Consider the following 12,915-nt stretch of genomic DNA (forward strand, 5'->3'; position numbering starts at 1 on the left):
TCCAAAGGTGCCACCACTTTTATTTGTTTACCAGATCATGCGATGATACTGCCCCACTACCCTTGACCTAGTCAAACCTCTATGAAAGCCTTAACGATGCTATTTAGGATGCATTTCCCTGCTGCTTTGTGCAGGTGGCTTTCGCATTGTTGCATAGACCGTGATGGGAACAGCAGTTATTGTCAGGCAATGACTTCCAGGGCATCTTCGGAGTTGCCTGAATAAAACAGCAAAGGACATGTCGTTAGAGACTAAAAAGGAAACTTTTCAGAGCAATGAAGTGTGAGTGCACATTCAACTGTTTTAAATCATTTTGGAATCTTTAAAAAAATCACAAGATAAATATAGCACAGTGGCACTGATGAGGCAGACATTTTAGACTTACGGTGCAAAGAAACTATGATTTGTTGCTATACATTTAATGACAGGAAATTCATAATACAAAAATAACCTTCCAGATGTTCATTCTGAAAGGTGTGCAGTGATTACTGAATGGCAAGGGAGGGGGTGCACAGTTGTAAACGTAAGTGATAATACTATGGCAATTCACTTATGTGCATCTTAAAATCACTACAAAATCACTTCAGTTGAGTTGATTTAAAAACTAGAATATTTGTGGAAAAATATAAAACTGAACATACTATTCCACATACTGTTCAAATGTTGATAGAATCTCAGGTTTAAAAAGCCCTTAAATGACATTAGTCCAAAAATACATCTAGTGCTTGAATTTCCTTTCTAACATTCCCACCAAATAATCACCCAGCCTCAAACATTTCTAAAGACAAGTACTCAGTATTTCCCAAAGTACCCTGTTCCATCCTTGAATAACTGATATTTAAAATAGTTTTCTTCAATCAAAAAAAAATATCATTATTATTAAAGTCTTTTCCAGGCCCCATCAGCTCCAAGTCAAGTAGTTGTTTCAATCTAGTTGTGGAGGGCGCAGCTCACAGTAACCCAAGTGGGGATCGAACCAGCAAGCTTGTTGTTAAGAGCACCGCGCTCTAACCAGATGAGCTAACTGGCCCCCCCTATTTTGTTTTATAGAATCTTCATACTCTACATCGCTCTCTTTCTGCCAAAGATCAAATCAAAGCCATAGTACCACTAAACCTGAGGTCTGAGTCTTTTCCATGTTTGTAGCCTTATGCCCAGCACAGTGCCAAGCATATGATAGCACTAAAGGCTGGCTTTTTAATTGATTGTTATTCTAATCTTGAAAAGTATCAACAACAACAACCAAAAAAACTAACTAAAAATGTATCCCCCCAAAAAAGGAAGGAAGGAGGGAGGGAGGGAAGAAGGGAAAGAAGGAAGGAAGGAAGGGAGAAAAAAAAGAAAGAATTGGTTTATCGTTAAGACTTACAGAGGTATAAAATGCGGACTCTATGCTAAGAAAACCTGGGATCTGTCCATGCTAATTTAATAACAGCAATATTTGTTAATACTAATTTAATAACAGCAATGTTCCTGGGCTTTTTTCTTACTAATATTGAACATCAGCTGAAGCTTGTATCAATGGCAGCCATTACACATTTCCTTAGTTGTCAGGATAAGGAGACTTTACCTGGCTGGTGACGTCTCCTTCCCATTGCAGGCAGCACTGGAGGTCAGCCCCGGTTCCAGGCCGATTGAAGAATCGCCTCCTTCCACTGGAAACCTCCATGGCTGGGTCCCAAACCGAAAAGGCATAATTCACTGAAAACCTAGGTTAGAAAGTTATGATCATGGAGAGGGAGTGAGTTGTCTTTGAATAGCTGTTTGGAACTTTTAATGTTACTATTTTGTTGCAGGTATATACAAACATTCTAAAAATGGTATTTTTTAAATATCTATAAAAGTGTATAAATACTGTATGAAACAATGTAGCCTTATGCCCAGCACAGTAGAAACAATGTAGTCTTATGCTTTGCAGCAAGTAGAAAATAGCCTCTGGATGATAAAAGTAAAACTGTGCCCTATGGTTAACATAACAGAAGTCCATTTCTGATATGTGGAATAAAACAAATTCAGTTTGCCTTTAAACAGTTGTTGCCTTTAAACAAGCTTGAGCCCCTACACCCACCTCCCACTGCCTCCCTACCTATCTAAGCCCTTCTCTTCCTTTGAAGTACAGCTGAGTTGCATACCCTCCATGACATTTCATCTAACCCTTCTATTCCTGGTTACCATTTATTCCCCCCGGCCTCTCTACTTTCACAGTGCATTAGTTAAGAAAAGTGTCTAGGGAGTGTTGGATTGACTATGTGATCTTAGGCAAGATACTTAACCAAGTATGTTTCTCAAGGATAAATTGGGAATAATGGTCTCTTAAATAATACATATAAAGTGCTGTATCTAACACCTATTTAGTGCTCAACAAATGCTAACTATTATTACTCAGCAGACACTACTGAGCATTTATACATATCTAATGTGATACATGTATGAGATACAGATGATACACATAGGCACACAAACACACACATACACACAGGGCTACATAAACTAATTGCTGCCTACTGTTGCCTCTGTTGGAGCTCTTCCCCACCCCACTGCTGCCGCCCTTTACTTGTTAGCGCCAACTCATTCATTAAGTCTGAATTTACAGTACATTTCACTTGCTCCGAGGAGCCTTGCATAATCACCCCCCCATTATAGAAGTTTTCATAGCACTCTTTATTTCTTCTTTGTAACAGTTATTCTCACTCTAATTCAGGATTTCTCAACCATGACACTAATGACTTTGGGACCAGATAATTTTTCGTTGGGGAGGGAGGAGACTGTCCTGTGCGTGACAGGGTGTGTTGCAGCATGCAGGGCCTCCACCATTGCAGGCCAACAGCACCCCGCCCCAAAAGTTGTGACAGTCAAAAATGTCTCCAGTCATTGCCAAAGGTCCCCTGGGGGAAAAAGGGGGTGAGGGGGGATTGCCTCCAGTTCAGAACCAGGGCCCTAATTTTTTGTAAATGTTTTTGTTTAACACTGTGACCCCACCCCATTCCATATCTGTCTTTGTCACCACTGACTGACCCCTGAATGCCTACAACAGTGCCTGGCACACAGTGGGCCATTAACTACTCTAGCTTGTATAGATTACATCTTCAACAAAGGACATGAAAAATGACAAGTGTCATACATCTGTTTCTTATGTCTAGTTCAGTATACTATGCCTAATAAGTAAATGTTTATTGTGGTAAGAATAAAACTAAAGTATTAAAGTTTAGAAATGTGAATATTATATAATGGTTTTTGTAGGTTGTGTCAATTATCAAGGAAAAACTTGTTATGCTCAATGACAAGTTAGTAAAACCATAGTAAAATCTATGATTTAGTAAAACCACCTTATGTAGATATTTAAGTTTTAGCGAACTTGATCAAGAATACATAGACTTATCAAAATAGCCTGATTCCTGTAGGGGTAAACAAATCAATTGTTTCTACTGACCTTCCATAGAAGACTGGGATTGCCAAAGGAATGATGATCAAATGTTCGGTGACACCAAGAAATTATGACATCAGAAGATTCTTTCACACAATTTCCTATCTGCTAAAAAACAAAATGTCAGAATCCATAGCCCAGCAACAAGTTGAAACTTAGCTGAAAATTAGGTCTCTAAAGCTTGAGGGGTTTATTCTTCTTGTCACTGTCTTGTTTATTTTCCAACAACATACACTGCTACAATCTGTGAATGAATATATCTATACATATTCTAAACCTACAGTCTAATCAATCTGCACAAAATTGTATGAGATTCTTCTCAGTTTATATCGCATTTTCCTCACTATGTTTCTTCCAGACTTGCCCTTAACTAATAACCCAAATTACAAGTCCAATCTACCTATATCTTTATTTCACACCAATGGCCTCAAACTACACCTTTACAAATTTCTCTATAGCTCTTCCTGTGTAGGATTCTTTACACCTCTCTCTAATGCCTAGACCACTTCTTCTTTCCTGTTTCCTCAAGAGCCTTGAAATTCCCAAATAACAGGAGTAACGACTATTGAGAAAGGAAGAATACATGTTGCACTGTTCTCTCTACTCTGTTCCCGGGACCCTGAGGTTCTCCTCTGTTCCTATCTCTGCCAAAGGAATGAGGATCAAATATCCCAATGATGCCCAGAAATTATGACATCAGAGATTCTTTCACATAATTTTCTATCTGCTAAAGAATAAAATGTTGCAATTCATAGCTCCAGCAACAAGCTGAAATTTATCTTCTGGACTTCCCTCCCTCTCCAAGTTCTGTAACAACAGCTTATCTCACTGAATGTAATACTTAAGTTTAACCCTTAAGCCAGAACTTTACTCTTCAGCTAACCATTTATGTTTTCACTTTTCATAGCTGATGACTGAACTATTAAATGCTAGTAGGCATCTTTTACATTTAATGAAAATCTTTTTTAACAACTACATTTTATGTTAAGCTCCCACTGTTCTGTTTTCATGATTTATGTTATAGGAAATTAGCATTTTACATAATTAAGTTGAAGTTAGACAAAAATGTTATCTCTGCCTTCTTTTTCTTACTAGGGTGCTATCTGTGAATAGCTGATCACAATTTTAGCTTAAAGAAACCACTTAACTGATTGTGTCATAGTCAGACAAATTGAAATAATTGCTGGCCATTGTTAACTAGTGTGTCATTAGGACCTAAACATTTAATCCTTAGGATGGCAAAATTTTTTAATACTAGTTTAATTTTTTTAGTGGAGGCAGCAGTGGGTAAATGATGGGTTTTTGACATCAGAATTCTGAGGCTTTCAGCAAATCGCTAAAAGTCTGTTTGTAAAATGATACTAATTACTACATCATAGAGTTGTTTTGAGGCATAAAAAAAAATCTCACATGTAATAAAACCAATGTCCCAGATACAAAAATTAAATCAGGGTAAGTGCCCTTACCTTTTTGCCTAATTCTTGAAATTAGAATGTTGAGACATGATTTCACTTTTTAGTGATTAATATGTCTTTAAATTACAAAATACATATTCTTGAATTTCTCCGATTAACCATTATTTTACTAGTTTATTTGGCACAAGTTGGGCCACGTTTCTTTTTTTGATTTGGGTACTACAATGAAACAAACCAAACAGCAGCCTTAAAGAGGAAACTTTTCAGAACTAGAGTAATATATCAGACAACAAAATGAACTTGACTCTCCAGCAGATCTTCCCAGAGAAATGGATGAACAAGTGAAGTATAAATGGGGGTGGGAGGGCAGAGAGGGAAGAAGATGGTGAAATTTCTAAATACTCCCTTTTAATTCTCACAAGCTCAAGAAAATAATCTTTCCATCCTCAGGGTATTGATTCATGAGATGCAGAAAAGGAGTGATGTTTCAACTGGTCATGTCCTAAGAAAACAGATCCATTATTAGAATTCACTCAGACAACAAATAATTGCTGAGAATCCACCATGACGCAGGAGTGTGTTAAATGTTGAAGATAAAATATTGAGCAAACACACAGTCTGTCCTAGTGGAGTTTACAGGTTAGTCTAGGATATCAAACTGAAATCCAAAGGATGAACCGGCATTAACTATTAAAAGATAGAAATGGGTGGGAAGCAAAGACATTGAGACAGTTGGAGGAGGAGGGGCAAAAAGAGGAAACATCATGCGCAGAAGTCACCTGCCAGTAGACAGGACAACAGAAGATCTGAAAAGCCAGCATAACCACAGCAGAGAAAATAAAGCAAGAAATCGGGTCAAACATATATGGTAGATAGAAGCTAAACCATGCCAGAACATAAACCCAAATTAAAGATTTTAGATTTTATCTTATGAGCAAGGGAGCCCACAAAAGAATTTTAATCTCTTGGGAAACAAACTTAGATTTCATTGATTTTCTCTATTAATTTTCTATTTATTTGATTTCCACTCCAATCTTTAGTATTTCCTTTTTTCTGTTTACTTTGGGCTTAATTTGTTTTTCTTTCTCTAGTTTCTTAAAATGGAAGCTTAAGGCATTGATTTGAGACCTATCTTCTTAACATAAGCATTTAATTCTATAAATTTTCATCAAAGCAATACTTTAGCTTCATTCCACAAATTTTGAAATTTTGTTGTCATTTCCTTCCGTTAAAATTTTCCCTTTTGCTTCCTCCTTTGACCCATGGATTATTTAGAACCATGTTATTTTGTTTTCAAATATTTAGGAATATTCTAGCTATCTCTCTGTTACTGGTTTCTTAGAATCCATTGTCAGAGAACACACTTTGCATGGCCTTATTTTAAACTTATTGAGACTTGCTTATGGCCAGAAAATGCTCTATCTTGGTAAATGTTCTGTGCATACTTGAAAAGAATGTGTATTCTGATATTATTGGGTGAAGTGTTCTATACATGCAATTAGTTGGTTCACAAAGTTGTTCAAGTCTCTGCATTCTTACTGATTTTCTGTATACTTGTTTGTCAATTATTGAAATAAGGATGTTGAAATTTCCATCTATAATTATGCATTTCTTGGTTTTTCCTTTCCATTCTGCCAGTGTTTGCCTCATATGTCTTGAAGTACTGTTATTAGGTGCATAAATACTTAGTGTTATGTTCTCTTGATGAATTGACACCTTTACCATTATAAAATGCCCTTCTTTATCCCTAATAACATTATCTGCTCTGAAATCTGCTTTATCTGAAACTTATATAGCTACTTTCTATTTATTAGTGTTAGTATAATGTATCTTTTCCAATCGTTTTACTTTTAACCTATTAGGTCTTTATAGTAAAATTGGCTTTTTTATAAACAGTTATAGTTGAGTTTTGCTGTTTTTATCTATTCTGATGATCTTCGACTTTTAATCGAATGTTTTTATTTACATTTAATGTGATATGATTGAATTTAAATCTGCCCTCTTGCCATTTGTATTCCATTTGTGCCATTGGTTCTTTGTTCCTTTTTTCTTGTTATTTTGTTCTTTTGAAGCAAGTGAGTATATTTTACGAATTTATTTTATCTCCATTATTGGTTTGTTGCTATACAACCTTTGTGTGTTTTGCTTTGCTTTGGTGTGGTTTGGTTTTGATTTCTTTAAGGTTTCTAGTTGTAAGGAATAGAATATATGAAGGTCTGCCTGGGAACATTTGGGGATGTAAACTCTCACAGTGGCTGGGGTACGTGCTTGGCCTTGGAAGGACTGGCTACCCTCTCAAGGACCAAGAAAATATTTACAGGATGTGGAGCCTGGCCTTCGCCTTGGTACAGGTGGGCCAAGCTCCGATACATCTAATCTCGTACCAAGGACTGGCCCCGGCTCCTAGCCAGATCCGAGACCAGTTCCTTGTGTTGTTAACACGTATGCTTATTGGCTCCTTGCCGCTGTTGTTAGTGAAGTCCTCAAATCCCCAGAAAGTGGAGGCGGAGGCGAAGCAGCAGCAGTAGTTGTTGTTCCCCGGCCGCCTGGGCTGCTGCAAGGTGTTTCGCCCGTGCTGATGAAGGGCCGGTGCTGTTTCTGCGCATGATGTTTTACGCGTGCTGATAACTTGACTCGATTGGGATTTTGCCCTGCTGATGAAAGGCCGTTGCTGTTTCTACGACTCTAATTGACCGGGCCCTGGTGGTATGATGAATTACCTCCTTACTTGTTAGTGGTATGATAACATATTCCCCTAATCTCTGTCTTGTCTTGCTTACTTTCACTCTGTTATAAAACTCTTTAACCCCTTCATCCCGGCTTGTGGTGGTGTGTCTTGCGTATCGGGCCTTGAAAATAAGTCTGTGCACAGCAATCGATAATACTTATCGATACAATAGTACAGACTTTTAACTTTTCAGTCTCCTTTTAATAACATTATGCCACTTCACATGTACTTAAAGAACCTTACAAGATATATTCCATTTCCCCTCTCCCACCCTGTATTATTTTGTTATGTATTTTACTTCGACAGATATTTCAAACCCCACAATACATCATTGTCTTTTTTTAAGCAATTATCTTTTAAAGGCATTTTTAAAAGCATCAGAAGTCGTTTATATTTATCCACATATTTATCATTTTCAGTTCTCTTCATTCCCTTGAGTAGGTCCAGATTTCCATCCAACATCATTTTACTTTTATCTGAAGGTTTTCATTAACACTGGTGGTCTCCTGGTGATTAATTCATTCAGTTTTTGTATGCTTTTACTTCCTCTTAATTTTTGAATATTTTTGTTGGGTATAGAATCCTAAGGCAACAGTTTTGTTTCATGTTAAGTATTTTAAAGATTTTGCTCCACTGTTTTCTGGCTTGCATTGTTTCTAACAAGAAAGTCTGCGGTTATTCTCATCTATGTTCGCCTATATGTAGTGTGTCCTTCTTTCTCTGGGTAATTTTAGTAGTTTCTCTTTATCACGGATATTAAGCAATTTGATTAGAATGTGCTTGGCGTAATTTTCTTCCTGTTTCCTGTGTCTACATGTTCATCGAGCTTCTTGGATCTGTGGGCTCATCCTTTATCACACCTGGACACTTTCCAGCCATTATTTTTTCAAGTTATTTCTTGTTTCCTCCTTCTAGAACTCCAATTAAATGTATATAAAGGTGCTTGATGTTGTGCCACAGCTCACTGAACCGCATTTTTATTGTTTGTTGTTGTTCTGTTTTATTTTGGGTAGTTTCTTATTGCTATGTCTTTAACTACTCTTTTCTTTTGCAATGTCTAATCCACTTTTAATTCCATCCTGTGTATTTTTCATCACAGGCATTGTGGTTTTTTTATCTCTAGAGGTCTAATTTGCGTCTTTTATATTTGTCTCTCCTTAATCTGTTTATGCTTCCTTCTGACTCTGTAAATACGAAGAGTATATTTATAAGTTGTTTTAATGTCCTCGTCTACTAATTCTTTCATTTGTGCCATTTCTTGGTTTGTTTTCACTGACTGATTTTTCATCTCATTATGGTGTGTATTTTTCTATATTTCTGCATATCTTGCAATTTTTGATTTGATGCCAGACATTATAAATTTCACATTGCTGAATGTTGGATTTTATTTTTAGTTTTCTAAGTACTTTCAAGTTTATTTCTGTGACAGTTATTTGGAAATAGCTTGGTCATTTGGAGAGTTGATTATGTGCTTTCTTAGGCTAGATCAGAACCGGCTTTCATCCATGGCAAATCTGTCTCCATCACTGAGGCAATCCTCTTCTGTGTATTCGATCCAAATGCCACATATAGTACAAGGTTCCTCCACTTAAGATTAGAAGAATGTGAAGTAGTCCCAGTCCTGTGTGAACCCCAGGAATTGTTCTGCCCGCTTTTTTGGAGTCATTGCTCAGTCTTGGGTAGTTTGGACACATGATTTTAATGATCAGTGCTCAGTTTAAGGCTCCTGACGAATCTGCTGAATGTCTCCAGAACTTTCTCTATACACACTCCTCTCTGGCACTCTATCCTGCAAATTTTAGCTGCCTTGGTCCCCCAGAATCCTAAACTCAGGGTGGCCCCTGGACTGTGTTTGGTCTCTATTCATTTTGAAGAGGTCATTGGGTCCAGCCCAGTCTCAAGGGGAGGGTATTACACAAAAATAGGAGGCAGAGGTCATTGGGTGGCATCTTAGAGGCTGATGACCACAAATGCTGTGTTCTGATCATGTCCGAGAAGGCTTGTGATGTAATTACAAATGTTCATCAAATATTTCTGGCTTTGTGTCTTCCAGAAATTACAATGCTTGGCCCTCTTATGAGTATTTGGAGTCCATGTGACTAGTTTGGGCCAGTGAGTTAACAGCAGCCATTAAAGGCAGTGCAAGACCCTCCTGAGTTTCCTTTCTGCCACAAAACCCAGGAAAGTACCATACAATGGTAGCTCAGCAACTTAGGTGCCCAAGTGAGGATCACAGAAAGCATAGCCAGACACCCCCGAATGGACATGTATCATGTGCAAAAAATAAACATTTGTTTTACACCACTGAGATTTGGAGATTGTTGTTACCACAGCATAACAAAATTTATCCTGACATATACAGACTTAGGTCCGTGCTTAGGTACTGCCAAAACATAAACCTAAAATATAAGTCACTAGCAAGTGGTCAAGCAGCAAATGACAAGGAAATTGTTCTTGGGAGATGAAAGGATACTTATCTATGCTATCCAGTGGCAAACCTGTTAGAAAAATCTTTGGAAAAACTCTGTAATAGCCTAGAAGGCAGAAGATTTACCTAATGAACTTGAATGCTAGGTGAAGAGGCTGGAAGACAGAATGTTCATAACATGTTGGCTGCTGTTGGCTGTGTTTGTCAAGTGATACGTAAAAGAGATGGGCTCAGAAATGCAGGGTGCAAGCAGCAATAAAAATGGATAGAGTATGCACAAATTCAAATTATATTTTAATGACAACTTGAAAAGCTGTAAGAGTATAATTTTCCGGGGAAACATTTTATTCTCCCTCAGAACTTTGTAATATTTTTTCAGTATCTTCCAGAACTGAATGTGCTACAGATGATGAGTCTAAAAGAGCCTGTTTTTTTCTGCATGCCCCCCTCCTTTTTGTTTATTTGCCTGGGCACCTAAAGAATTCTTTGTTTATTCTGAAAATTACGTAACTTAACCAGAATACATACCTCAGTGTTGACTGTTCTACAGAATTTTTCCATGGATTACAATATAGTGTTTTAACCTATAGATTTTTTCTTTGTTTATTATTTTTTCTAACAGTAAGGAAATTTATTCTTCCATTTGCTGTGTTCTCTATTTTAGGGGCACTTATTAATCTTACGTTGAACTATATTTGTCTCTTTCATATATACTATCTTCTAAGAGGCTTAATGCCTTGTCCTTTACTTCAGCATTCTCTTTGATTTTCTTACACCTTTCCTCTACATCAGTAATTCGAATTTCAGCTCTCTATAGTCTGCTTCTTCATCCTTCTAATTATTCATTAGTCCTTTAAGGCGTTTTGGTCTTTTGTTAATCCCCTTTGCTCTTTTATCTCTATTTTGGTTCATTTACTCATCAAATATTTATTGACTACCTATAGTATACCAGGCAAGATTCTAGGTACTAAGGCTATAATAGTGAACAAAACAGACAAGACTCAGCCCTCATAGAGCTTACTTCTCAGTACATTATGTTAGCATCTTTTCTTTGAGTCCCTGTATTATCGAATTCATATTTTCATAATTAAGTTCCTCTAAAGCACAAAGAATATATGATAAATTTTCTTTTTCCCTTTTAGGTTAGATTTCATCCAGTTCCTGTATTTTATCATCTTTTGCATGCTATTTTCCTTCCCCTTTGCTTCCTTCTTTCCTCCTTCCTTTTACAATAGTAGTCTGTAAAATTCTCAATGTTTTTATTTTCTCTTTCTCATATTTAACATGAAAATTCTGCCAAATCTCTTTGTTTGGTGTGTCAGTCAGCTATTCCTACAATACTACTGTACCCCCAAAATCTCATGGCTTTAACCAAAAATATTTTTCTTGTTCGTAAGAGTATGGATAGCCTGCTATTCAGCTGACCTTCACTTGTCTCACCTCGGTTTGACTAAAATCAACTGGACACCACATTTTAATTGAGAGTCAGATTCAGATATGATTCACATGTCTTCATCATTTTAGAAACAGCAGCCACCTGAATCAGTTTTCCTTAGGAAAAATAGCAAACTCCAAGAGGCAAGGCATGAAAGCACATCTAAAACCTCTGCTAGTTTCACACCTGACATCATTCCATTGGCCAGAAAAAGCCACATAGATGAGGCCCAGAGTCCGTGGGGCAAAGATGTATACTCTACATACTCGACTATAGATAGCAGAAAGTTCTGCACAGTCATGTGCAGACGGAGAAAGTGAAGAATTAGAACAATAATTCAGTCTACCATACTCTGCTACTGTGTAAATTCTCCTTGACTTCTTTCTACTTATCTGAAACCTGTTCTTCCACTCACAGCTAGAGTGCGAAAGGTAAGTCATATTTTCTTTTTTGTTATGTTTATATCAGAGGAGGTGTTTTAGAGAGATTCCACTAGAGCTGTGCGTAGCTTTCCAGGATTGCCTGGGTTCTGCTTGTTTTTCTGAGAGTTTGTTAAATATTTTAAAAGAGATCTCAGTCCATCGAATTAGGAGTATTTTCGACTCCAGGATATGTTCAAATTCATGACTTCAAAATGGTCTCCTGGAAATTATAAACTCTCAAAAGTTTTCTGCTTCTACTTCAGTCCTGAAGTAGTCGCATGAAAGGTTCTACCTTGACTCTTAAGCAGACTGTCTCTCAGTCTTATTCTCTCCGGAATGAAGTTATAAATGAGACTTATTAGGACTTCCTTAATTTGACTTTGTTCCCTTGTATGACCTCTGGGGAATAAAGGCTGGAATTAAACCACTGCATGAGGGGTTTGACTCTGCAGAGGTCAGGATACCAGAGGAGCTAGAACCATAGCTCACCAACGCAGACCTACAAACATCACAAACTGGACCAAGCTTTGCAAATTTTGGAAGCTCCCCAGTCTTTGGGCCTTCAACATCAGGCCCTGAAGTGAAGTGTTGGAGGTGCCTGACTACACCCCCACCACTGACTCCATGCTCACTAATAAGCAGTTAAGAGTATGTAATGCAGAGACCCTGGTCCCGCTCCCTGCACAAGAACGCAGGATATGGTTAAAAAGGAGGCCAAAAAGGAACACCAATGGAGCCATAGACAGAGGGTTTGTACCACTATATTCTCGCTGGCAGCTGAGTTGGAGACACAGGGAGCAGGATCCACATGATCTGCCATCTGCTTCTCTGCCAACCAACCCCCCTTGCTAACCGCCACCCATGCTTCTCTGTCAACCAACCAAACCCCTGTTTAGCTACAGCAGTTATATTAGTGGCTAACGGCTACCAGTAAAAGCTGATGGCCACCCAGTCACAGCAGATTACAGCTGACTATAGCTGATGGCCATCTAATAACCGAGCCAGCACCTTTCCACGTGAGGCTGAGAGCCTGGAAACTGCTCTCCTGGCTCTGTCCCCACAA

General features: G+C 37.8%; 1 protein-coding gene across 1 annotated transcript in view; it reads right to left on the reverse strand.

The window, feature by feature from the left end:
• FAM229B (family with sequence similarity 229 member B) overlaps positions 1 to 12,915 on the reverse strand; it is a 13,880-nt gene continuing 965 nt past the window's right edge. The window contains exons 2-4 of the mRNA XM_081044886.1: positions 3,431 to 3,529; positions 1,571 to 1,709; positions 1 to 217 (exon numbers count right to left, since the gene is read on the reverse strand). Coding sequence (XP_080901012.1) covers positions 100 to 217; positions 1,571 to 1,695 — 243 coding nt within the window. The 5' untranslated portion in view covers positions 1,696 to 1,709; positions 3,431 to 3,529 and the 3' untranslated portion in view covers positions 1 to 99. The remainder of the gene's footprint in view (positions 218 to 1,570; positions 1,710 to 3,430; positions 3,530 to 12,915) is intronic.

This window comes from Rhinolophus hipposideros, assembly GCF_964194185.1.
Source record: "Rhinolophus hipposideros genome assembly, chromosome: 3".
Classification (NCBI taxonomy): domain Eukaryota; kingdom Metazoa; phylum Chordata; class Mammalia; order Chiroptera; family Rhinolophidae; genus Rhinolophus; species Rhinolophus hipposideros.